Below are 26,874 nucleotides of genomic sequence, written 5' to 3' on the forward strand. Positions count from 1 at the left end.
ATTGTTGACTCCAAAAATCAAATAATTTAGCCGCCTTTTATTACTTTTGATAATTTCACTTGTATCCGTTTTAATAACAAAAAAATAATATACTATTCTAATTTTTATTATTTATATAATTTTGAAACATGATATTTGTTATCATATTGTATAAAATATTTAAATATCAAATCATATAAAGTCCAAAAATGGCATTTGACATACAAAGATTTTATTCCATGTCTTTTTCAAAGTAAAATATAATCTATATATACACACTTCTGCAGGAAATATATTTAAAATTTCAAAATTTTCTAATTATTATTCCAAATAAACATTATACTATAAGACTATTACAATCGTTTTGAGATTTTGAGTTAGTTTATTTAATGAAGCATGTTATAGAAGAATAAATTTAATATTTGAACAGGAAAACTGTTCTGTTAAAAAAAATATTAATTAGATGCAAAAAATGGAGAAATATACGATTCCATAAATTAAGCAGATAATTAATGCGTCGATAGAGAAGTCAACGCATGTGTGCTTCAACTTTTGAATTTCTAGATGCATAGTTGCTGGAATTTAGTGCACGTCTGCCAAATGGAACAGCTGAATCATAAATTAAATCACAAAAATTCTTATCATATATTAATAATAAAATTATAAGCATGATTTGGAGAAATTAATTAATTCTTTAGACATGCCTAATAAATAATAATCATGATATTTGAACAATTGATAATTAATGGGCGTGGGATATCTCGGTATATTAATTTACAAAAAATTGTAATATTTTCATACATCGTATCAATTTTCATCTGCAAACTATGAGATATATAATCAAATTTATTTTTCTTAAAATTTATATTATTATATATTTGAAAATTCAAAGAATTCCAGTGTTTTAAAAAAAAAGATTAAATCACCAAATAATCACATATGTTATTATGTTCATGTCTGGTCAAACGAGAGTCAAGCATAATTCATTCTAATAGAGTCAAAGAATAACCATTTCAATTAATTTACCAGAATCATCGTACGCATTTATTTGATAAGACAACTCCTTAAAACAAATAATTGGGAAAATTGGAAAATGTTCAATATGATAATCTCCAGGCCGTTTTACTATTTTGTCACTAAAAAAAATTATAGATCGAGTGTATTTGTTTCATAAAAGACATATTCTTTATTTATATATTTACATAATCGACTCAATTATAAATATTAGCTTCTAACATTTTGTACCATTGCAAATTAATGTTTTTGTTTAATTTTAATTGTTTAGCAAATGACAAACTTGTAATTTTTATTATGTATCCTGGGACAAAAAGAATATTTGCAAATCGATGCGTGACCCTCTTTTCCTTTAGTTTTAGATTGTTCTATTTTGATATAATATTTGTCTCAATGTCTTATACAATATATGGTGGACAATTAAGATTGAACCAAAAAGAATTAAATAAATTATACCTTGGTAGGAAATCTGACGACGACCGTCTAGAGGGCACACAAACATTGATTGTTTGTTTGTTTGTTGATTAAGTCTATTATGAGACAGTCTCACGAATTTTTATCTGTGATACGGGTCAATCTTATCGATATTTATAATAAAAAGTAATACTCTTAGCATAAAAAGTAATATTTTTTTATAGATGACCCAAATAAGAGATTCGACTCACGAAATTGATCTATGAGCCCGTCTCACAAAATTTTTTGTGTTGTTTGTTTCCCTCCAATGGAAAATGGGGCATGATAATGCATATATATTTTTGTTAAATATGCAATTTTTTTACAAAATAAAATATAAAAATTCGAACTTTATCATTCTACAGTAATTTTACCTACTTTGGTAGGCTATATGCAGCATCTTTTTAAGCTACTCAATTTCTGACTCGAAGGTCTGTGTTCGTATATTTTTTTTATAATTTATATTCAAATAATAATAATATCATAATTATAAAAATAATTAAATATCAGAATAAATTTGAATTGATTATATTTAAATATGATCATATCATTGTTATAAAAATTAATATGAGACTAAACTATAATTTGAGATGATGAAATAAAAAAAGAGAAAAACAAAACCACGAGTCTAGGTTTCCATTTAATAATAACTAACGACTATATGCATACATCAATGATCTACTCATTTAAAAATTCAAAAATTTGAATAAAGATTAAATAAAATATTTCAATTTTTTTGAAAAATAGATATGATATTGATAAGAGAATAAATAAATTTATTAAAATAGATTTTTATAATATTTTTTATTAAATAAAAATAAAGTATTTTTTTATAATTTTAAGAGGTATTATTGATATTTTAAATATTCACCAAAGATGTTTTAAACTTAATAATACAGTGAATATAGATAGTATATATAATAAAAATAATAGAAATACTACTAGATAAGGAGTTTGGTAAAGCAAACGATGTAAAATACTTTTAATTGATAATTTATTTTTTTAAAAAAATTATATCTCAAGTTAATTTTTTTAAAATTCGAAAATTGCTACAGCTCGTGAGTGCATCAACAATGGTTGCATGCAGGCAATTCCCAGTGAGCATTTGCGAGTATGTTACTTGTGACATAATTATAAAACCTAAAATTTTAAAGCAAATGTAATTATAATTCAAAACAATTAAAAATAACAGAACTTTAGACAAAAAAAAAAATAGCAAAAATTATCCTTTAAAAAAGGATGTTTACATCAGCGCATTCTGCAACGTAATATATAACTCAGAAGAAAATCCCACTGGCACAAGAGTTAAAACAGTACATTATGATTCTCTGTTTTTTTGGATCCGTAAATAAAATACACTGATCTTTTTGTTATGTAAATTGTTAATCTCAAGTGCTCTTATTCCGGAGTTTCTGGGTTTTAGACATTCGTAATACTCGAAACTGGCCCTGGACCTGTATGTTCAAGTACCTAAACAACCTTTCAGCTCCTAACTAACTAAGCAGAGACGAAAAGTACCGCTGCTTGGGGGATGAAGATGAGAGCGTACTGTGGTCAAAAGTTAGCAGTTTGGGCAGAAAGTCGGGGAAATTCAGTTCTCAGATCTGCTGCTGCACTTGGCTGTGAACTTTTAAAGCTTCTAAAATGCAGCTAACCCACCTGAGAAAAAATCAATGTGTTGAAGCAACATGTGAACTATAAAGACTTGTGTGCAATAGAATGAGTTAAGGCACATAATTTTCCCAAAACAATCCAACAGATTGGAGGTTACCCTTCAAGACCAGGATTTGCAGGGAAGTACACATTCCTAAACCCCAATTTGTTAGCAGCTACTGCAGTAGTCTCCCCAATACAAGCAACAGCATTATCCCACCGTGGTGATTCTGGCAATACACTAAGCCAAGCACTGTCGAAGAACAAAAATCATTTCCATTGTAAACGAAAGGAATGAACCACAAAGAAGGGTAAAAGGCAAAGATCAAACGATCCTCAATCAGAGGTATTTTCAACAGGCAAAAACCAGATAAACCTTTAAAATTCAGGGAGGGAAAATAATCTCTATGAACAGTGTTACAGATCATCTAACGTGTTTCTAAATGGTACAGCACCTCGAAAAGCTTGATCCAAAATTTTTAACTGGCTAAGCAAGAAGGAAAACTAAAAAAGGCACAGCAATAATAAGTGAAGGAGGTTTACCGCACAGCAGAAGGCGATGCTACTGCAACTACAGGAATGAAAAGTGCCTGCTCCAAAGCCATAGGGTCCACATATTTGACAGGCTCCTGAAAAAGAAGCCCCACAATTAGTATCCTGTCATGATATCCAACTTTGATACGCCAATTTTCAAATATATCAGTAGTTGCCCTTGTCCTGACGAACAACTCTCACCCAATAGTACCCCCCGCCTTTCCACGATCTTTTTAAGTTCTCAAAATTAATAAACTACCCTTCTTAAATTTATGTCACAACCAAAATATCAGTGAAGGAATTCTAATCGACATGTGGGCTTATGCACTTCAAAAGCATTTGACAAGGTATAAAGAGAACAAAACTTCACATATCCGCATATTAAATGAACGGCGCCAATGAGATTCAAAATACACCAGTTTGTCGTTCAACCATTGCATAGATGGTGTGAGAGGAGACAAAAATAATTGAAGGATGGGCCAACAAGTTTAGTCCTCATTCCCAAATGTGGAGAAAGGGGGGAAAAAGCTTATTCACAAATGTCAATCCAGCAACAACAAGAAATAATGAACAGAAACTCTCATTATCAATCTTCAACAAGGAGGGGAGAAGCAGAGTATAATTTAGGTATGAAAATTATGCAACTGAAAAGTAAGCTGACAATATCAAAGCAGGCGTCATACGGTAGTGTATGTATTCAGTCTAGTAACCTCGAATCCACGCTTTGCAAGGCCCTCCTCTGAAATAGAAAAACAAAACCCGAATCTAAACAAATGTTAGTACATTTCAATGATATTATAAAAAAAAAAGATCTGGAGGGATTTAAACAAGAAAAAGGAAACAAATATTGATTTCACATGCAGCATTGAGCGTCATGATTAAACAGCAATTTATTATTTGTATTTGCATAATCTTACATTTTTAGTCCCGAAATTACTCATTAACCATCTTTTCTTATTCATCTAAATGTAAGAGTTCCAATAGAAGTACCATCCAACGTATTATAGGCACCTTTGCACGTATAAATGAAAAATATATTTTCAAAATTAAGGTACATTAGCATAACCAAACTTTTCAACAAAAGATTTTTCAAGTCACTCAGATTTTTCATAATCTCTCGACTTCTTAAATGAACTACGGCCTGGAAAATGAAATCCAACTTAACTTCCAGGCTGATATAGCACTTTGTATCATTATAGTGGTTAAAGACTTTAGAAAGTGATAGAAAAAAACAGCTAAATTGGTTGGATACTCTAAATTCAGAAATAAGCAATCAAACAGGAATTTCCATTTAGCTGTATTCCTTCTCTGCAATTTGACTTCACACGTGATTAATTCAATATTTACATCCTGATGATCTAATCATTACATTCACATGGTTCTTTATTTGTAATATGCCGAGAACTCAGTTGACTGATTGCATTCCGCATTACAGTAAAGGAAAAATCAAATATGAAAAAAAAATATAGATCTCCGCGGCAACCAAGAAGTTTTTCTAGGCCATCACAAGTGGTAAAACTACAGAGTAGCAATACAATAAATTATTGTAGTTTTCCAGAACACAGAAACAGATAAGTTCAACTTACACCATTTGAATTCAGCATTGTTGCTGTTATTCCCTTTCACAGGAAATATGTTTCGGATCAAATGCTTTAACAAATTAGTGATGAGAAAGAAGGAATGGCACAAATAAAAAACCAGATATTAGAGTACTGACCAATTTCATTGCCAGCTTTTGCTGAAGCAGGATATAAGACGGTGCACCTTGTATTATCATTATTCGGAAGTTCAGACGCCAAAACTTTGCCAGTCGCTGAATATCATAACGTAAATTACTCTTTTTCAAGCAGTGACTAGTTTGGATTAATGTCCCACACTAGATTCATATTCACAAGTTAACTAGCCTAAAATGTTTTTCTCTATCATATATTAAGGAATTAAGTAAAAACCTTTTGATGGAACAAAAACAACATCAAGACTTTGCACTGCAGAAGGCAATATTTTCTCAAAAACACTTGCTGTACCAGCTCCTACAACTCCAATCCTGACTTTTGGAGCTCCAGCAGCTCTGTAAACACATAACTAGAATTATCGAGTAATACAGCCAACACGGCACCAGAATGAAGAGTAGTAACTGCCTAATTTTAACTATGCAGGTGTGATTAGTTTTAAGTCACAAAACAAGACATTAACATTGCATCACTCGAAAGCTACTTGACATTATAAAATGACAAAACAGCATCAGGCTTTAAATGACTAATTTTCCTCATCAAACCAAATGATATTTAGGACAAATCGCTCTAGAAACACCAGAATCTTACTTCCAAGCATCAAGGAAAACCTCACCCGCTTCAGGTGAAGTTATGACAATCCAGTCAAACAAATTGTCTGCAGCCATAGAAAGCAGAAATCAGAGACTACTCCCACTTAACAAATAATTACTAGTACATTAATTTTTTAACTTTGATTTTTTATACAAGGGAAGTTTTTGAAGTTAAGTAGAAGCAACTGGAAGAGAAAATACAAACCTACAAAGAGAGGGAGTGACATTAATATTAGTTATTTTGTGTGCCCTGAAACCACATAGAATGGAGTTTTGGCAAAACAAAAGCTAGGAAGATATTATTTATTAGTAACATCAACAAATTCCAATCTAACCAAATAATTTCAACAAGACTAAAGTGACTTGATGATATCACTTATGTGTTACTAAATACAGAATTACCATCACCAGATTTCCATGTGGATCACAGTTTGATATTAGATAACGCTTTTCACACCATTTCCACCACTTAGAGTGCCATTCACCATAAACATGGGAACAAATTAAAATAACTTGGGCATTTACATATTCTAAATACGAATGAATTCCAAAAAATACAGGGAAGATAAGTCAGCTACAAACAGAGGGGAAAAGACCACAAGTACTACGAAAGGACAAGTGTTTCCAGATTAGCAAAGTAAAAGTACCTTTTACATAAAACCAAGGTTCCTTGATCATAAATTGAGTAGAAAGTTAAACTAGCATAAATTATAGCATATAAAAGAAACAATAGGCAAAGAAATCATCTAGAGCTCACTGCTCAACACAGAAGGAAGATTTTCTGAATCAGGCAACTGAGTATGCTGGATAAGAGGAAGCTCTAGGCAGTCAATTCCATTATTTTCCTGCAAATAGAGGAAAAAATTAACCATATTACAATGAGCTAGCCAAAAGAATTATACATTTATACAAGTCTAACACAAGCCATGATCAATGCTATTCGTTAGGTTGTGACAGCTTGACACTAAGGGACTTTGCATGTGATAAATACCAAGAGAAAATTGGAGATGTTAATTGTACAGTGAAATGAATTCTAGCAGATATACCAGTACAGAACTATGATCCCATTTCCTCAAAGGCTGCAAAATTTCTAATGCATATGACATTTAAAGGAGACGGTAAATTGTCCGAACAAAAACGTTCTTAGGGTACATATCTTGAAATTCATCCTTGACAAGCTGCAGGGGAAAACAACAAATTAAAAACACCCATTCTAAAATAGTTAATCTACTAATCCCGTATTCAAGTTACAGTAAATGCGATGAAACGAGTAGAGAATAAAAGCACATTGTTTTCTTCAGCAAAGCAAGTTATCAGCAGACTCATTCTTTAAACTAAAGATCAGTAAAAAAAAAAAAATTTTTAAAAAAACAACTTAATTAAACCCAACAACCAAATAGGAATTCACCGTGATAAAACATAAAAGAATTACCAGAGCATGAATGAGCTTGCCGTTCTTGCCTCGCTCCCTCGTGACCACAACTTTCGGATTGGCTGTTGAAGATAAAGAAGCTGAAACAGAACCTAAAGCTTTGATTTTGACATATATTCTTCGGTTTTGAAACTGATGACGAAAAGAAGAAGAAGGAATTGCAGGTGTACGAACCGGAGAGAGGGTAGAGAGAGAAAATGTAGCCATTGTTTTCAGAAGACGACACGTATCAGGGGTTAGTTACTAAATAATACAAAAAATAGAAGCCTGGGTTGCTTATTTAAAAAACATTAATAAAAGGGCCGCAATGCTATTATGTGTTTCAAAAGATATTGAATAATTTGAGATTACATACGCTGAAATGGGAGGGGGAAAAATGAAATATAAACAACACGAAAGGTACGAAAAATAGATTATCAATAACTCAGGGATCTCAACTAAATTAGGATCTTACTTCCCCTTTCTTGTTTCCAAAGGAATCCATTCTCATAACCTCGCTTCAGCTGGCCGGGAAGAATCTCTCATTTATTCAAAAAAAATTTGCAGGCAAGCGAAAAGGAATCAACGTAACTAGATGTCAGGCATGGAGAGACTACAAAGGATGTTCGCTGGTGCAGGAGGCGCTCTTGGTCATCCTCCGCCGGACTCACCCACCCTCGACTCCTCCGAACAGGTCTACATCTCATCGCTGGCCCTCCTCAAAATGCTGAAGCACGGTAAAACTATGCTTTTTGTTGTGAATAAGATTTAGTACAGCTACGCTGGCGTCAAGTGCTTAAATATGGTGAATCTAGGGCTTTATTATATATATTCAGAGCCTTTAATGCTAGATTTTGTGCGTGTTGAAACAATTTAGGTTCTTTTGGTTTGTGCGTGGCTTATTATAGGTAGGGCGGGGGTGCCAATGGAAGTGATGGGGTTGATGCTGGGCGAGTTTGTGGATGAGTACACGGTACGTGTGGTTGACGTTTTCGCAATGCCTCAGAGTGGAACTGGGGTCAGTGTTGAGGCCGTGGATCACGTTTTCCAGACCAATATGCTTGATATGCTGAAGCAAACCGGCAGGTACCACGGAGTTAATTGTGCTGTGAAAGGGTTTTCTACCTCTGGATGATTGAATGTACTGTAGGCTTCTGGCAAATAAGTAGAAATGAGATGTGCCTACTCTAAGCCGTAGAAACTCTATACCAGGAGATGTCGTTGATCATCAAATTGCCCTGGCACTCCGTACTTGGTATATCTTGATATTGTAGATTACAGAAATAGGGAAATAATAGAGAAGAATTCACTTAATAATTGGTTGAGTTTTCTGCAATTGGAATCACCTTCAGCAGTCAGCACTTCCATCTTCTAATTTTTTTGGGTATTTTATTAATACCCCGATTATTATTCAAATTAGAGCTAAAAAATGTTAAGTTATAGTTAATTCTTAATGAATGTAGGTATCTACACTGCAAATTTTTTTCCCTACGAATTCAAATTTAGGATAAATTATCGAAGATACAATATATTTTCATCTTCAGTTCTTTAAGCATCAATACTTTGTTACAGTCATTTTCTCTAAAACATGTAACTACTCATCAACTTGTGGACCAGTAATGTTAAGTTCCATGTATTTCCGTTTTGGGTTGAGCTCATTCATAATGCCCTCTGGAATGTGGTGATTTAAGATGATGCACTGATTGGTTTCTGCTGATCCCACCATTTGAACTTCCTAAAGTTCAGATTTATACCTTTTGTAAATTGCTGCAAAGCAGTAGAGAGAACTTTTGCTTGATTTGGTGAAGGCAATCTTTCATCCTAACCACAATTTTAGTTACAATGACTGAAATGGCGTATACACTGTTCTTGATTATTGAAACTTGACTGTCTCAGAGCATTCAATGGTATGGTTAGTTTTTCTAATAGCTTTTAAACTCAGTTCGCTTTGCCGAGTTTAAACTTTGTTAAGTGATGGAGTCTGCTTTACGTTTCCTCTAAGATTGTAGGAAGGTTTGCATCGTATTAATCTATGAATGATTACTGGATCTTATAGAAAATTTTCATATTGATATTATTTAGATTTTTCCTTGTCCATGATGTGTAAAGTTGACATAATCACTTTTGTTGACATAATCACTTTTCTGTGTTACAGACCTGAGATGGTGGTGGGTTGGTATCATTCACATCCTGGTTTTGGGTGTTGGCTTTCTGGTGTTGACATTAATACTCAGCAGGTTTTGCTTCTCCCCTATTTTTTTATTCATATGATGTTTTGTCTAAATATATTGGTGGGGTTGAGACAGAATATTCTTTTGTGATGATAAATTTATTTTAACTGATGCACGTGCTGTCAATAATTGCTTGTTTTTCTACAGGTGTTGACTATTCCATTAAGTTACTGTGATCTGTTTAAAAATAAAATTTATTGTAGCCTTCGTTATTATCCTTTTATTTCCAATGTTATGAGATCTCATTTCGGTCTTTGTTTTTCTAATGGTTTGATGGCCTAGTGGAATCTCAATTTAAGAACGCGTTATGCAACTGGTAGATACACAATGCTTCTTGCTCTCCGGTTCTGTTGTGTCTTTGTAATCACGAAGTTGAGCATGTATCTTCTGTTGTAGCAAGTATGCACTATCAATAGAATGAGTCCAATTTGTAGAGTGTAAGTTCTTGATATTTTTGTATGGTTCAGATTGTCTAAGAGCTCTTCCATAGCAAGAACTTACACTCTTATGCAGATTTGTCTCTGCTCTTTCTTTTGCTTCTTTCTTTTTCAGTGTGATATTCTTGCAATTATATAGAACGAAAGTTATTTATCCTGTAAACTGCAATGAATTTGATTTATCCAGGGTTTAAAACTGAACATGATATTTGTCTCACAAATCATAGCCAACCATAAACCGGATAATTTATGTGTTTTTGTATCCCTTGGAGTAATTTATGTTGGTGCCAACTGCCAAGACAAGCGGATTTGGTGGTTCTTGTGTCATTGCATATGAATTAATATTTCATTTAAAATCACAAGCCTTTGAGTTTCTGTTCTCTGTTTGATCCTGTAGAGTTTTGAAGCTTTGAATCAAAGAGCAGTGGCAGTGGTAGTAGACCCAATCCAGAGTGTTAAAGGAAAGGTGGTAATCGATGCCTTTCGCCTAATTAACCCCCAAACCATGATGCTTGGTCAAGAGCCGAGACAAACAACATCCAACCTAGGTCATTTAAACAAACCATCTATTCAAGTAATGGCTCAGTTTCTCGGTTTATTTATGCACTTCGAAGGGTCCTGCCTGTTTCTAAATTTTTGAGTGATGAGTGCAGGCTCTGATACATGGTTTGAACCGGCATTATTACTCCATAGCCATAAATTATAGGAAAAATGAACTCGAGGAGAAAATGCTATTGAATCTTCACAAGAAAAAATGGACAGATGGACTGACTCTTCAGCGGTTTGATGCCCACTCCAAAACGAATGAGCAGACTGTCCAGGTACACATCAGGTTTTGTGATTTAAAGAATCAAAATTAACAAATAGGATGCATTTTACTTCTGTTTTTTTTTTTCTCTCTTTTTGCACCACGCAACTTCATATAGTAGTTCCTATCTAATCAGAAACTAAAACTTGTGTTATGGTGAGGACGATGAGGACACAGGGAGTTCTTCTCTGCTCTGCTGTTCTGGTTCAACATTTTTTCCTGATTTATTTCTGCAGGAGATGCTGAATCTAGCTGTCAAATATAACAAAGCAGTTCAGGAAGAGGATGAATTGCCACCAGAAAAACTTGCCATTGCTAATGTGGGGAGGCAAGACGCCAAAAAGCATCTCGAGGAACACGTATCAAACTTGATGTCTTCAAACATCGTCCAGACATTGGGGACGATGCTGGACACGGTCGTCTTCTAGATTTTGTTGTGAGAGCATAGGAGTTCCGCTCATCGGCCTAGTATTTCAAGTCCTGAGACAGCCAACTATTCCAACATGATTTGTAGTTTTCTTTATTACGACTTCCTCTATTTCTTCATATGAAGTCAATGACTGATGTTTACAGCACTTGGTTAATACAATCTGTATGGTTAAATAATATTCTATTTTTAATATCTTCGATAAATCGCCAGATTGATTTGTAATTTTTGAAAGGCGCGTCAACATGCAAACGCACCAGGCTTGTCTTAGTGGGCATCCCTCTTACTGGTTTTATTTTTCTGATTCAATTTTGGATTTGGTCAAATCAAAATTTTATTAGGCTAAATCTGTAATATTATTAATCCTTTTTTTTTTTTTGAAATCCAAATATATATGTTAAGAAAATCCAAATAAATCACTTTTGAGTACAAATATGATCCGAGAAAACGAATTGGAGGTGGTAGATTTTTCTTTTCTTTTTGTTTAAATTCTACAAATTATTGTTGTTTATTATATCTCAAAAGAGATTAATCAAATCTGAAGAGATCAAATAAGAAAATTTGAGCCAATTCTAGTGGGAAGACATCAAATCAGGGCTCAGTTTTGGACCCTAAAAAGCCTAGGTAAGGCCCATAACGCCAACAACAGGGAAAACAGGGAAAGTAGCCGGACAGACGCCCCTACCATTTACATTCTCTTTCCTTTCTCTTTTTGACAAGAAAAACGCACAATTATCGATTATCTGTGCTGTCTACATTGTGTTGGAAGTGTATGTTTATCCGTTAATCTTGGATTATATTGCTATCTTTGTTCTTAATTGTTTGTGTTGGTTTTATGTGTGTTAACTTCAAGAGGATCTTGGTACGTTGTTTCTAATTATGGAATATGTGAGACATGGATTAAAAAACTGTCCTTTTAATATTATTATTGCTATAGTTTCTGTGTTATGATATCTTGTTGACTTGCTATTTCTCTAAGTTTTTCTGTTTAGGATTTTTGTTTATTGGATCAATTGGAATAGACGATAACAAAGCAAGAAGGCATTGATTTTTGTTTCTCTTTTTTCTTTCCGGAGTTTTTTTTTATGGTTTTCTGTTTTTTTTTTTTTTTTTTTTTTTTTTTTTTTTTTTTTTTTTTTTTTTTTTTTTGGCAGAACCCTTTTTCCAAGCGAAAAGAAGCCAAGTTGAAAACGAATAAATTATATTTTTGTAGTGAATTAATCAAATCATATAACACAGTGTTTCCCGCCACAAATACACTTGTAGTTTACCCTGTTCGTAGGGTTCTCCCTCCTTTTCAACCTCACCGCCACCGCCATGGATGGCCTTTGTCTGCGAGCTACCCTCCTTTCTCTGATCTTCTCATAAGGTAATATGTTGCAATACAATATTTAATTACTTTGACGTTAATTTGTTTGCTTTTATTATGCTAGATTAGATAGAAATAACTTCAAAATTAACTGTCATTTTGGGAAAATTTATCGAAATCTCGAGGTAGTGATTTAGATTGCACTGATTGGTGGAATGAGATCCTAGTCACATGCTCCTTTGGTTGTGGTTGGGCTGTCATAATTTCCGATTACCATAAAATGGTTTGATTGAGTTTGAGGAGCATAATTGAGGTTAAACAATTTCAGGTTGAGCTGCTTTCCTTCAAGTGCTCTCACTTTCTTGAACTGGAATCTGATCTGTAAACTTAAAAGTTGAAACGTGCGGAAAATAATTTGGGCACGCTTTTGGACTCGCTGTATGGCATCAAATGACATGGAAGAGGATGATTTTGGGTTCTCGAGAAACTACTTTTTAGCTAAAGAACTACGCAGCTCGGGTAAAAAATCTGCGCGCAAAGTTTCAGATATCAATCTCGTGGACGAACAGGTCTTTTGTTTAATATCATGTTGAGCTGGCTGACATAAATATTGTTAACCTACCATGTCATTTATTCTGAGATTTGAATAAACCACAGAAAGAATTAGAATTTCCATTATGTTTGCAGGAGCTAAGAGAAGCATATGCTAAGATTGATCAGAAGCACGAGAAAGAAATTAGTAATTTAGTACACAGTTATAAGGATTCGTACAAAGAATGGGTTTTTGTATTGAGGTACTCTCACTAGATTTTGATATATCCTGCTTTTCCAAAGTTGTGGCATTTTTCTTGAGGGTGCTTCCTTTTTGAATATTTGAGTATACTAACCCAAACCTCTCAACTTCTGTATAAAAGGTGTGGATTTGGGCTTTTGATGTATGGGTTTGGGTCAAAGAAAGCATTGATAGAGGATTTCGCAACAACAACGTTGAGGGATTATTCTGTTATTGTAATCAATGGATATCTTCAATCAGTCAATCTCAAACAGGTATGGATTTTAATCTCAGAATTTTTGTATCAGCCATCGTTCGGGTACTTGTTCTCTCACAACTTGTTTGTCATAACTTGTGATCATAATAAGATGCTCGGCTTCTAGTTCCTTATGTAGTGACTATAAACATCTGTAGAATTGCAAAGATTTTAATCAAGAAAAGTCATACAATGGTGTAGACAAAATCAGTTTCCTTTTGATGCTCACCAGTTCATTGATGTGCAATATGTAGGCTGTGGCAACTTTAGCTGAACTCCTGTGGGATCAATTGAAAATGCTGCAAAAAAATACTTCGAGAAAGCATCCTAAAAACCAGCAACCATTTAATACTCGCTCCATGGATGACCTTATTTCATTTCTCGATGGACCACATTTAGGAAGTGATGAATGCTTTGTGTGTATCATAGTTAACAATATAGATGGACCTGGCCTTCGTGATTCCGAGACTCAACAATATCTTGCGAGGATTGCAGGTTGTTCTCATATCCGTATGGTTGCTTCCATTGATCATGTGAATGCAACTCTCTGTAAGTTCATCTGATCATTACTAATTATCTAGTACTAGATAGTTTTGCCATGGCTGCGGACATGTGACTTTTCTTTACCTTATTGAGAGCTTCAAACTTAATGGCTTACTTGAGTTTCTGCATCGTTTATTTTTTGTTCCAGCTGTTTTGTAGAAAGTTTCATTGTCTCAGGTTGTAGATGGTTTCTCTTTCAATGCTATGTGAAAGTCTATATTCACTGAGAAATTGTTTTGATCCCTGAATTTTAATTCTGGTATCTTTTTCCTAATACCAAAACCAATATAAAGCCTGTTTCGGAAAAAAAAACCATTTTAAAGCCAATGACTGAACATAAAATCAGTCCATTGGTGTAGTAGTTGGTTTCACAGGAATTGATCATTAAATCTGGAGTCTGGGTCATATTGGGGTGTATGAAGGTGAAAAGAAAACCAAGGAAGCAAATTATGATTTATTAGGATTTTTTGTTTTTCAACATTCTATTATGTACATATCATGTGAGTCCCTGTTCTAAGTATATTATAATTCTTTTTCCAGTGTGGGACAAGAAAATGGTTCAAACGCAGTTCAATTGGTACTGGTTCCATGTTCCTACTTATGCACCTTACAAGGTTGAAGGAATGTTCTTCCCTTTGATACTCGCACACAGTGGCAGTGCGCAAAATGTGAAGACTGCTTCAATAGTCTTACAGAGTTTAACACCCAATGCTCAGAGCGTTTTTAAAGTTCTGGCCAACCATCAGCTGTCCCATCCTGATGAAGAAGGCAAGTGTTCACATCAAACACTTGTTTAATTGAAATTAGTCATTTTTTCCTTGTCAAACCAATAATTGTTTGTTCCTCTTCCCAGGGATGCCTTTCAATAATCTTTACACAATATGTCGTGAACGCTTTATGGTGAGCAGTCAGATTACTCTGAATGCTCATTTGACAGAATTCAAAGACCATGAATTGGTCAAAAATAAAAGAAATTCAGATGGTGAAGATTGCTTATACATTCCTCTCACAAGTGAAGCACTTGAAAAACTCGTTAAAGAGATGAGCTAATAAAAGTTCCTTGGCATTTTTCATGACCATCAAATTGGATCCGGAATTTTAGACACCAGGATAGGAGTAGTAATCCAGTATCATTCTGAAGGAGTTTCAAGTCTTGAAGCACGTGAGCTTTTGTGCTGGATGAAGTCATGCTTTTGATCAAAACTGCATTATTTGCACTGGTTCCATAATACTGTATTGTATTAATCATCATATAAGGACTTTTTTGGGTGCTTTGAAATTTAATGTTGTAGAAGGACTTCTATTGATTAGATGTACGACTTCTCCCCAAAATTCTTACCTAAGTTAGCATGATTGAGCATACATCAAACTCTTTCAAGTATTGTTCTATTTATACATTCTGCAGTATCATTCTATTGAGGCATGTGTCTTACTGTTTTGTGCTATCCCTTGATCTTTACAAAATCTGTAAACTCATAGTCAAGGTGCTCTAGTTCATTATCAGTTCTCAGTGTCTTAAATCTCTTCCCGGTTTGATTTTTCTACCTAAGCTTTCCATTGTTTAAAACTTTTAAACGCCTCACCTTTTTGTTTTGTCTTACGTGACCAAGTCTAAGATGCCACAATTTAGTCATGTCTTTTTCTACAACTAAACTAACAGTGGGAATAATGGTGTTACCTTGCAAGACATATAGGCCTCTATTTTTTATAACCTTCACTATGACTAGAGCACCTGAACTGATACTTAGGATTCCTCATTCAGTTATATANCATATCGAACTTCAGTCATAGTTCTGCAGAGTCCATCCTTCATTCTAAGTTTAGTGGACCTGATACCCATGAATTTGAATTCTGTTGTTTCCCATGATCACTCGACCTCCATCACCTTCTTCAAAGGTTTCAAACCGTTCTTTATTTGGTCTCATATGGAACGAACACCCAAATTTCAGAATCCACCCACTTTCTTTCTGTTTCTTGGACAAAAGTGCATCAGATGTCTCAATCTCATCTTAGAACATGGCTTGATTATTAGGTTCATCTTCTTTGGTTTTCCTCTTCTTTTTTCCAAAATGAGCTTGACAATTATTCTAATTTTTCAAAACCTGTTATTGTTCCGGCTCAAATTTGAAAACATATAAAACATAAAAGATGTAGATCAGACCAAGATCAAACCACCATAAAATTTTCGGCCGCGTGTGGCCGCCAGAGCTTCTCCACATATCGGCACGTCGACACATGAATTTCACGCGCTAATGATCGAAATTTCAACGATCGATCACTTATGCACTTTTTTTAGGCATTCCTATTTATTTTTTTTCTTCTAATTTTGGACATTTATTTTAATTGTTAGAGTTTTTAAAGTTTTAACCAAACTATCCGGTACAAGTTTTAAATAAAAATGATTTTTAAAAGGTTCCAAGTGGGGGGATTTCTACTGTGAGGATTTCTATATTATGATTTATACTGTGAGGTTTCTTGCCGATTTCTTCAATCACAGCCTTTGACATTTGACCTGAAATTGACCGTAAAATTTCATAACTATCGATTTTTTGTATCTATTGCATCATATTATGTATTTATCATTTTATTAGTCATATTGTACTTCATATTGAATTTATAGAATTACCGGATCTTGACTGGTTACTGATTTACTGCTCACTGATTGAATGAATGAATTATTGGATCCCTGGATAACGATCTATGTGTCAAATCGCTCGTCCACTGCACACGCTGCTTTGGTCCGAAAATGTGAGTCCAACAAATAACGAGTTTAAAACCGATGTATGGTTTATCTGAACAACATGATTTCGGTCAAGAAATGTGAGTTCGTCTTGACTCTTAAATGATCGATTGTACGAATCCTACTTGAGACATGGAAAATTATATTGGTTTGGCTCAATTTGCCTATTAATTTAATTCATAAAAAATATACAAATATGTTGAAAAAAAACTTCTACAAGCCCACTTATATTTATCTTTTCCTTTTTTTTTAATTTCATTATTTCAAATTTCATTTTTATACATCCATTTTTTTCTTTCTTTTTATTATTTAAAATTATAATTTAATCTTTCATTAATTTTTATAATTATCATATGATATTATTTAACACAAAACTCTTGTGAGACGCTCTCACGGATCAATTTCGTGGGTCGAATATTGTATTTGGGTCATCCATGAAAAAATATTACTTTTTATGCTAAGAGTATTACTTTTTATTGTGAATATCGGTAAGATTGACTCGTCTCACACATAAAACTTCGTGAGACCGTCTCACAATAGACTTACTCATTATTTAAATATAATCATTTGAAACTTCATTATTTTTAAAAAATATGATATTATCTATATTTTAATGTAAATCAAATTAATTATAAAAATATATATTAAAATACTAATATAACATTATAATTAAGAAAATAGAGCGAGCGCACACGCTCTTGTTCACAGCTGGATTCCAGCTTTCTTGACGCCGAACAAAAAGCAACAAATTTCCACAGCTTTACAATATTATTCGTTTTCATTACACTGAAATACATACATATATTTGTTTAATATATATTTATATATATTAAAATTCAAGAAAACGGGGAAAATAGCCGGACAAACGCCCCTACCATTTACATTCTCTTTCCTTTCTCTTTTTGGCAGAGAAAAACGCACAATTATCGATTATCTGGCATCGTTCGAGGCCCATGCCGGGATCTGCGTTTCTTGATGACTATAGCCCGACAGAAAATTTCGCAATTATTGCCTGTTCTGTATGTTTCTCTTTTTTCTTTCCGGAGTTTTTTTTTATGGTTTTCTGTCTGTTTTTGGCAGGCTCTCTCTGTTTCGACGTTTTAAGCCTCCGTTCTGTCTACATTGTGTTGGAAGTGGATATTTATCCGTTAATCTTGGATTATATTGCTATCTTTGTTCTTAATTGTTTGTGTTGGTTTTATTTATGTTAAATTCAAGAGGATCTTGGTACGTTGTTTCTAATTATGGAATATGTGAGACATGGATTAAAAAACTGTCCTTTTAATATGATTATTGCTATAGTTTCTGCGTTCATGATATCTTGTTGACTTGCTATTTCTCTAAGTTTTTCTGTTTAGGATTTTTGTTTATTGGATAGATTGGAAGAGACGATAACAAAGCAAGAAGGCATTGATTTGCTGAAAAGTTATTTTTTTGAAAGGAGAAAAGGATGAAAAACCAAAATCTGAATTTCTAGTGTTCTTGGGGTTGAATTGTGCGAGTGGCAATGTTGTCCAAGAGGGATGACCATCATACAGTCCCATTATCTGTTTTATTAAAGCGGGAATTAGCCAACGAGAAGATTGAGAGGCCTGAAATCTCACATGGTCAGGCCAATCAGAGCAAGAAGGGCGAGGACTTGACGTTTATTAAGACCGAATGTGAACGGGTGTTAGGTGATGGAGTCACCACGTATTCAGTTTTTGCGGTACGTAGTTCTTCTTGTTTTACTTTATATTTAATGTGTCAATGCTATTTGAGCATCTTATTGGATAATTGATGTGAAACGCCACAGTTAGCCTTATTTTTCATTTTGTGAATGTTGGCATTTACTGCAAAGCTTTGTAGGTACTTGGTACTGAGAAATTTCCTAGTTGATGGATAATGTAGGCGATAATGACACCTTTTCTATTTTCCTGAGGAAAATTGGTACCGATGGGAGTGAGAAACGTGAATAATGGATGTCAGTCGCTTATCTCTTCTGATAACTTTGTGAATAATTAAAGTTATGTGTGCTTATTGGGATTGGGGGGTGGATTTCTCTAATCTTTTAATAAAGACAGTTGAATCCTTTTCTTTATCCCTCAGAATAATGTTTCTTCTGTCTTTGTTACCAAGGGATCCAAAATCTTATCAGGCATTCTCATGGACCATTTACTTTCTTTGTATGGGTATTATTGTTTCCACATTCTTTCCTACAGTTATTTGATGGCCACAATGGATCTGCGGCTGCTATATATTCCAAAGAGAATCTATTGACCAACATTTTGCATGCTATTCCACCAGATCTTAACAGTAATGAATGGATCTCGGCATTACCCAGGGCTTTGGTTGCTGGGTTTGTGAAAACAGATAGTGATTTCCAGGAAAAAGGTAAAGCTGTTTCAGAACCAGCATTCATGAACACTTGCACCTGATGCAAAAAGAACCTGGTTTCTTTTGCGCCTGTGATGTTGGAGGAATTTTGTTTAGGTCTATATTGTTATAACATGAAGTTTTAGTTAAAATTATGCTTGTTTGAGGCTTGAGCATTCTTTCTCAAAAATTTTGTATGTAGTTTCCACCTTTCACTTCTCTTCCGACCTGTCATTTGAAATTTAACACAGCGTTTGGTCTTTCTCTCATGCAAACGACGGCTAATTATTGGTCTGTTAATCTATCAGCACAAACTTCGGGCACAACAGTAACCTTTGTAATAATAGAAGGATGGATTGTAACAGTTGCTTCAGTTGGTGATTCTCGCGCCATACTTGAATCCAGTGAGGGGGACATATATTATCTGTCAGCAGATCATAGGCTTGAATGCAGTGAAGAAGAGTAAGTGATTTTTGTTCTAGGCTATACAAGTAGACTGGATTATATTTTCCTTAAAAAAGCGCATCAATTCTTTGATTTTTTTCTTAAATAGGAGGGAAAGAATAACATCTAGCGGAGGTGAAGTTGGGCGGCTTAATACTGGAGGTGGCACAGAGGTATTATTCTTCTAAAAGTAAATTCATTATTGGTTTCACATTAATTGCCAGAGAGCCCAGCGATTTTATATTTGACAGTGAAATGATTTTACTCATAGTAAAATATGCATGGAATTTATCATCACTTTTAATGTCCGAAGACTCAGAACTACTTGTCATGGTTCTACAGAGACATATGCTACGAACTGCTTGATAAAAATACATTGTTTGTTATGGTGTGGATACGACTCATATGGATGCTTTAACTGAAATTATTATCTTGCTTTTGTTGGCATTTACGCGGCAATTTTAGAACTTTCACATGCTTCCCTCTTCGGTTCATGTTACATTCATCGATAAAGTTCATGGGATTTGGGAATTCAATGTGAAATACAATGTAATCTCATTCATTTTCACATAAATCTTGGAACATTTGTTTCATTATTGTTGAATGGTTTGCAGAGTATGTTTTGGATGATTTGATGTGATTTTCTTCATTATCTAGTTTTAATCTTTATGGTCTAGTGTCCCTTACCTTAATAATGAGTGTGACAGCCTTACACATTATGCTAGTGCGCACCTAGTACCTTTAATTATTGTATCTGACATTTCTTTTAATTTTATACATATATTTTTTAATTTTAATAGTAGATTTATTATCTGTACATTGGTTCATTGTAGATTGGTCCGTTGAGATGTTGGCCTGGTGGATTGTGTCTTTCACGATCTATTGGAGATATGGATGTTGGAGAATTCATAGTTCCAGTTCCTTATGTAAAGCAAGTGAAGGTTCGTTTTGAAGAAAATGTTGTTTATCCAGAATTGAAACTTCAAACATTTTCAATAGGTCTTTGAAAAAATGTAAAAAATATAGTTTTCAAATGACTTTTGATATATAGTGATTAGAATTGTTGAAAAAAGGCAATGTAAGCTTATTCACATTCTAACAACAAAGTTGTTCGAGATTTTATTTGGTTACCGTCAATTAAATGTAATGAGAATCTACAAATTTCTACGTGACTATAAGCTTTTCAGTGGATTGAATCATGGGATCAAAAGTTATGTCCATCTGGTTTGCCTCATAACAATACTCATTTCTTGTCTTGATAATGTTACACAATCTATGGGTTAAGTAAAGCAAGAATAGTTGGTAAACTGAAGATTATTTATGAAAAGAAAAAGAAAATTATTATTTCCTAGGTTGTAATTATTTATGGGAGACTACTATTAAGCAAGTTCAGGAGATTTTTCTTTGTATCTGTTCTTGAAATTTTAAAGAGACTTAGTTTACGATTGTGAATGAGAACAATTTTTTTTTAAATGATAACAACCGCTATATTTGCAGTTATCAACAACCGGAGGCAGGCTTATTATCTCAAGTGATGGTGTTTGGGACGCATTATCTGCAGAAACAGCTGCTGAGTGTTGTCGAGGGATGCCACCAGATGCTGCAGCATCAGAAATTGTCCAAGTAATTTTTTTAGAACTCGAGTTTTCACTTTGTTTCAGTGTTAATAGACCATATTTGGTGCGCCAATCGTACCCTCCCATTCTTTTAGGAAGCCGTACAGTTGAAAGGCCTTCGAGATGATACCACATGTATTGTAGTAGACATAAAACCTCCGGAGAAGCCTGATCCTCCAAAACCACCTCCAAAGAAGCAAGGGAAAGGAGTCTTTAAGTCTATGTTTCGCAAAAAACCTTCTGGATCATCTTCTCAGGTTGACAAGGAAGAAATTTTTGAGCCAGATGTTGTAGAGGAATTATTTGAGGAAGGATCAGCATCACTTTCAAAAAGGTATCTATGTACTGTTTAAGCTCTTTCTATTCTATACACCAGGGGTATCAACATTATCTGAACTATGGAACTTTCTTGAGATTCATAGGAGCTACATAGTAACCACATTGAGCTCGTTTGTTGTAAGATAAAAACACCTGGTGTATGTCCACATCTTGGGAAAAACTACATCTGTCATCACCTACTGGTATTTCGATGGTTTCATTTGTTTGTACTGGATTGTAGGTTGGACTCGAAGTACCCAATCTGCAATATGTTCAAGTTATTCATGTGCGCAGTTTGCCAAGTGGAAATAAAACCTGGAGAAGGTATATCCGTACATGCAGGAACATCCGACCCAAGAAAATTACGGCCTTGGGACGGTCCCTTCCTTTGCTTGACCTGTCAAGAGAAGAAAGAAGCCATGGAAGGGAAAAGACCTTCTGGAGGTATGCATTCTCGATTCTTGTATTCTGTGGAGCATTTGAAAAATCGGGAAACTTGATTCATTTCTGATTTTCCTGTTTTACCAGCTGGCTCTAGATATAGTAGTGGAAGTGAATAGTAAATCTTCACCACTTCGTTTCATTCCACATACTTTTTCGAGCAGACCATAACTGAGAAGGCCAACATGTTCGAGTAGAGAAATTTTTCTTGTGTTTTACGTATAAGCAGTGAGGGAAATCGAACCCTTGTGTGAATATTTGAGACACAACATAATATTTTCACTTTTGCTTGGTTTGGACTAGAAGATGGAGATTAATGAGTTTTGTAGTGACTTGAGTCGGAACCATTGACAGCAGAGGATCATCTGGTGGATATACCTTTCTCGAATCAAAGGGACTAAATCTCCTCATGTACAACTACTGTAAAAAAAATTAGACGTAACTCATTTATCCCCAGGATATATTTTCTTGTATACTTTCACTTCAGGTCAAACTATAGGTGAAAGCTATTCGATTGTAATATTGTCACACGAGAGTTTGATTGGAGTTATTATCATTTAACATTGTTTTGTTCTTTTCTTTCGTTCCCTTCCCTTCCCTTCCCTTCCCTTCCATACCTGGGGAAGGTATAAGTTCAGAAAAGAAAATTTGTTCATGTGTTGCACCTTATACATGTATTTTGTGGGTCTTCTTTTGCCATCTTCACATTTTTTTCAACCTTACTTTTCACTTTCTTGAAATATTTGTTTATTTGATGCCTTTTGTGAGTGGTTTTTAGGTTTTTTTTCTTTAGCAAGATTGGTTTGTTTGTATTGTATACTTGTGTCAAGTTCTTTGCAGCTTTTGAATTTATTTTTAGTAAATTGAAATTTTATGTGCAAATATTTTTAAAAAATGAGATGTCCATCATATGCATGAGATCGCCAGTCTAAAAAATGCCTTTTATCGCTTCATAATTCTGATAGTCTGCTTTTACATGAATCAATCATTTTGTTAGTTCAAGTTTCCCCAATTTTACATATTTTAGTTGATAAATAAATAATGGTGGTTAAACTTTTATCAATGGGCATATCTTTTTATTAGCCACTTGAATTCGTGTTTCTTGTTTTTTTTTTTTAATTTTTCTTTTTTAAATCCCTCGACGCAGAAAAGTTTAAGGACAGACATGCCAGCAAGAAACTTGACATAAGACAAAAACTTTGCAATGACACTTTTTCACATTCTTTTATATTTGAATTATACTAATAATAATAATGCATATTTTGAGTGGTTAAGTGGAGCCTGCTTACCTTTTAAATAATGCCTATATGATTGAGATGTAACCTAGCAAACAATGAGTTTTCATGTTACATTGGACTATGGGACCACTGCCTACACGTGTGTGTCCTACCAAACTGCAACTTTATACCATAGGATTCAAGATTAAGTTATTTACATTTGAAATCGAGCTCGAGTTTTTCAACGGGTTGGAAATCCGAAGGTCAAATTATTGGAGCTTTGAGTTAAACTTCACTTAACGTTTGGATTCGAGTTTAGTTCAAATTTAATAATCGAGTATTATTATTCTAAGAATTGGATTTGCAAATACCTTCACATGGAAGATATTATTATTGAATTAGTTTTAATATAATATACAAATAACTTGCTATAGAAATCTTTGACTTTGTGTATTGATATTCTCTTACAAGTTTAAACAGAACAATAAAGGGTGTCCGAAGAAATATTTTAAAAGCGAATTCTTGCTGCACCGTGGGAAAATCTTTTGTTACAAGATGAATTATTTTGCATCTTTTGCTGATATCATAAAATATCATTGGATTCTAATATATATCATAAAAAAATTTAAATTAAATAAGTAATAGGGGTACACTTTCGCACGCACCCCGGATTTTGACGGGGAGCAACATGATAGCTCGAAAGCCTTAGATTCTTCATAAATTGGAAACGTACCTGAAAAAGACTTGTAACCCGTTTGTGCAAACCTTCTCATTATTCAAGTTTGTGACCCTTCAACTTGTGATTTTTTATGTATGTATGTATATACATAAGATCGATGCTAGTTTTCTAAATTAATCGGTGTGAAATACATTTTATATAATATGGGAAATAGATATATTTGAGGGGCACGATTGTCCCTTTATGGCTCACTACTGATCAGCTCTATAAATACTTTTGATAACTCAAGATGTAATAATTAGTTTAGAGATACAAAAGAATTCCCCGGCCCCCGTACACCCCAACTCCCTCGCCACACAGAAACATATCGTTATCCCTCTCCCTCTGACAAAACTTGCCACAATGGAAATACAGTCTGAAATCGAAAGAAATACAGAAGAAGAGAGGCCTAATGAATCCAAAACATTCAATCCACTGTCACCAACATCCTCTCCCAACCATGAATTCTCCTTCACAATCTCCCTCCATCCGCAGTCGAAAGGTCAGGGTAGAAACAAATCCAGCCCTTCATTTGACTTATCACCTGCAGATAAAATTTTCTTCCATGGCCATTTACTTCCTCAGCACTACCTCTCTAATCTCCCTGTCTTCCCGCGCTACTCCACCGATGATTCATTCGACAGTTTCACGCTCCCAATCGATGGATTTTCCGGAGAAAATAACTCCAGCTCCAATACTCACACCGACCAAGAATACATCAGCATTGATCATATCAATCCCAGTACTTGCCAAGAAAGTTGCAACTGTGTCTTGCAAGAAGAAGGGGTACAGGTACGAAGGAAACCAAGATCCTTCTCGATTTTGAAATGGAGAAAGAGGTGTGATGAGAAGAAACATGACAAGGGTGGTCAAGAAACAGATCAAAAACAGCAAAGGAATCTCAAATTCAACTTAAGCAATGTCGTGAAAAGGTACACGAGATTCATTAATCCATTTCTTTCTTTAAGAAACAGGAGAATGAATCCTCAGTTCCACGGGCAAACTTACTCCTCATTTTCGGGGGATTTACGGCTAAGAAACAACAAGGAACTGAGCAGAGGCAGGAGAGGAGAATTCTCAGCACCAGCTTCAATGAGAAATTCTCCTACAAATAGTGGCCTTTTGGTGGCAAGTGGAACTCCCACTCCTTCTGCAAGAGACAGTACCATGGAAGAATTACAGGCTGCAATTCAATCTGCAATCGCTCATTGCAAGAAATCCATTGCTGCAGAAGAAACAATACTTGTGAAATAAGTAATTGGCCATATGTGTGTACCAAATTTACCTTGTTTAAACATGTGATATGTACGTCAAAGTTTAATATTTAGTCCATTGGAGAAGTAAGGTACTAAATTCGAACAAGTTAGAATACTTTGCTTGTAGTCTCATACCAATTTCATAGTTTTGTCAAACCTTAAATTAAGACAAAATCATTCAAATCGACAGCCTAATGATTATCTGGTATGTGATTTTTGGAGATCACGCATAGCTTTTGTGGTTTCCAATAAACATGTATATAAAACATTACTACATGAAAAAATAAACAAAAGGGTTCATGTGATCAAAGTGGTAAATTTTTTGAAGAACTCAACTCTTTTAGGTTTGTCCAATATATGTTTGCTTCAAAGTTGTGTAGACTGAAACTTTGACAGAGGAGATGGTATTACTGGCAAATACATGCAAAAAAAGATAGTGCTAAGCTTTCGATGTATAAATATAAATAAATAAAGGCGACATTACAACATAATAATATTATAGTGAACCTCAATTGAACACTATGAGTTCATTAAATATGATTGCGAGAAAATTAAAAAGATATAAAGCCCCACAAAAAGAGAATTTGAATGGGCTCGATAAAGCTTAAGAAATTAAAAGAGAAGATTTGCATATACAGGAGGAGACTTGACTTCTTTTTCGATGAAAATCACCTCACGTAATCCATTCACTTTCTAATTAGTTTTGGTATGATTTGTGAATTTTTATTCATTCGATTTAACACATAATAGTAAAATCTTGCGAGTTATTTTACTTTACTGAAAACTATGAATTAACAAAGCGAAATGCAAGTTAAATTTATAAAGAAAAATTATTTAAATTGGGAATTTTATTTTTAAAGAGTATGTTATAAAAATGTTGATTTAAAATCAATTTTGTGATGTCTCAAAAGAGAGTTTACTATTTTAATATTTGGACTAGGCAGATTTGGGATTTTTATTTTATTTTTTCCGAATTGTAGTAATATATATACAGAGAATAAATACAGAAATGAAAAAGAAAATCGCGCCAGGAAGGGGTCGAACCTTCGACTTTCTGCTTAGGAAACAGACGCTCTATCCACTGAGCTACAGGCGCCTATAAATAATCTACGGCAAGTGTAATATAATAACTTATAAATATGTTCCATCTTATAGCACTACCTATCAATCCTATGGACCACTATAACAGATCGGATTGGCAATTGGAAAGGCCAGACTCGTGACCCGTTATCCAAAATCCAGCCCACCAAAACCTCTTCTCATCGTCTTTTACCTTCCATTCCTCCTAGCTAGCTTCGCACAGTACCCAAAACGATGAACAAAATGAATAATCTCAAGTGTAAATAGTGAAACAATAAATCAATTCTCTTCCTCTTTACTTTATCATCAAAATGGCTTCAATTCCTCTGTCGAATTCTCTGCCAATCGGCCCTTTCCGAAGAAAATTTATCTCACAGAACCTAAATGCATCACCACTCTTGTTATCTTTTCCATAGAGTTCAAGTTAGCGTATTAAATTTACGATAAAATGTCGGGTCGGCCGGACGTGGGGCGGTGAGGAGCAGTGAGGAGACGGTGGCGTATGGGTCAGATTTTATGAGGAAGCCTGCTGTGTCACA

The 26,874-nt window shown here is 34.3% G+C and overlaps 5 protein-coding genes and 1 non-coding gene across 12 annotated transcripts; 4 read left to right on the forward strand and 2 right to left on the reverse strand.

Moving 5' to 3' along the window:
* Positions 1–2,659: 2,659 nt before the first annotated feature.
* LOC140982822 (uroporphyrinogen-III synthase, chloroplastic-like) lies at positions 2,660–7,642 on the reverse strand. The gene is made up of 9 exons (XM_073449557.1): positions 7,389–7,642; positions 6,714–6,801; positions 5,955–6,021; positions 5,583–5,701; positions 5,351–5,446; positions 4,317–4,372; positions 3,643–3,728; positions 3,218–3,352; positions 2,660–3,105 (listed from the first exon to the last, which is right to left on the reverse strand). The coding sequence occupies exons 1-9, from the start codon at positions 7,593–7,595 to the stop codon at positions 3,045–3,047; spliced, it is 915 nt and encodes a 304-aa protein (XP_073305658.1). The 5' UTR covers positions 7,596–7,642; the 3' UTR covers positions 2,660–3,044.
* Positions 7,643–7,814: 172 nt separating this feature from the next.
* LOC140982821 (26S proteasome non-ATPase regulatory subunit 14 homolog) lies at positions 7,815–11,493 on the forward strand. Its single transcript, XM_073449556.1, has 6 exons — positions 7,815–8,104; positions 8,276–8,453; positions 9,523–9,604; positions 10,433–10,609; positions 10,689–10,856; positions 11,080–11,493. Exons 1-6 carry the CDS (start codon positions 7,963–7,965, stop codon positions 11,269–11,271), a joined length of 939 nt encoding a protein of 312 aa, XP_073305657.1. The 5' UTR covers positions 7,815–7,962; the 3' UTR covers positions 11,272–11,493.
* Positions 11,494–12,934: 1,441 nt separating this feature from the next.
* On the forward strand, positions 12,935–15,512 carry LOC140983547 (origin of replication complex subunit 2). Its single transcript, XM_073450634.1, has 6 exons — positions 12,935–13,148; positions 13,267–13,373; positions 13,494–13,626; positions 13,862–14,156; positions 14,691–14,918; positions 15,004–15,512. Exons 1-6 carry the CDS (start codon positions 13,020–13,022, stop codon positions 15,198–15,200), a joined length of 1,089 nt encoding a protein of 362 aa, XP_073306735.1. The 5' UTR covers positions 12,935–13,019; the 3' UTR covers positions 15,201–15,512.
* A 2,207-nt stretch (positions 15,513–17,719) lies between these two features.
* On the forward strand, positions 17,720–22,625 carry LOC140982973 (probable protein phosphatase 2C 12). 7 transcript variants are annotated; one of them, XM_073449782.1, is made up of 9 exons: positions 17,720–17,909; positions 18,236–18,598; positions 19,092–19,263; positions 19,554–19,707; positions 19,799–19,862; positions 20,523–20,630; positions 21,187–21,312; positions 21,401–21,639; positions 21,865–22,625. In XM_073449782.1, the coding sequence occupies exons 2-9, from the start codon at positions 18,398–18,400 to the stop codon at positions 22,121–22,123; spliced, it is 1,323 nt and encodes a 440-aa protein (XP_073305883.1). In that variant the 5' UTR covers positions 17,720–17,909; positions 18,236–18,397; the 3' UTR covers positions 22,124–22,625. The 7 variants fall into 7 exon arrangements, with proteins under 7 accessions (XP_073305883.1, XP_073305884.1, XP_073305885.1 ...); XM_073449783.1 differs by having other exon boundaries at positions 18,249–18,598; XM_073449784.1 differs by having other exon boundaries at positions 18,269–18,598.
* Positions 22,626–24,232: 1,607 nt separating this feature from the next.
* LOC140982974 (BRI1 kinase inhibitor 1-like) lies at positions 24,233–25,404 on the forward strand. The gene has a single exon (XM_073449789.1). The coding sequence runs from the start codon at positions 24,363–24,365 to the stop codon at positions 25,251–25,253; it is 891 nt and encodes a 296-aa protein (XP_073305890.1). The 5' UTR covers positions 24,233–24,362; the 3' UTR covers positions 25,254–25,404.
* An 874-nt stretch (positions 25,405–26,278) lies between these two features.
* On the reverse strand, positions 26,279–26,351 carry TRNAR-CCU (transfer RNA arginine (anticodon CCU)). Its single transcript has one exon. It is a non-coding gene; the product is annotated as a tRNA-Arg (tRNA).
* Positions 26,352–26,874: the final 523 nt, after the last annotated feature.

This window comes from Primulina huaijiensis, chromosome 8, assembly GCF_012295235.1.
Source record: "Primulina huaijiensis isolate GDHJ02 chromosome 8, ASM1229523v2, whole genome shotgun sequence".
Lineage (NCBI taxonomy): Eukaryota > Viridiplantae > Streptophyta > Magnoliopsida > Lamiales > Gesneriaceae > Primulina > Primulina huaijiensis.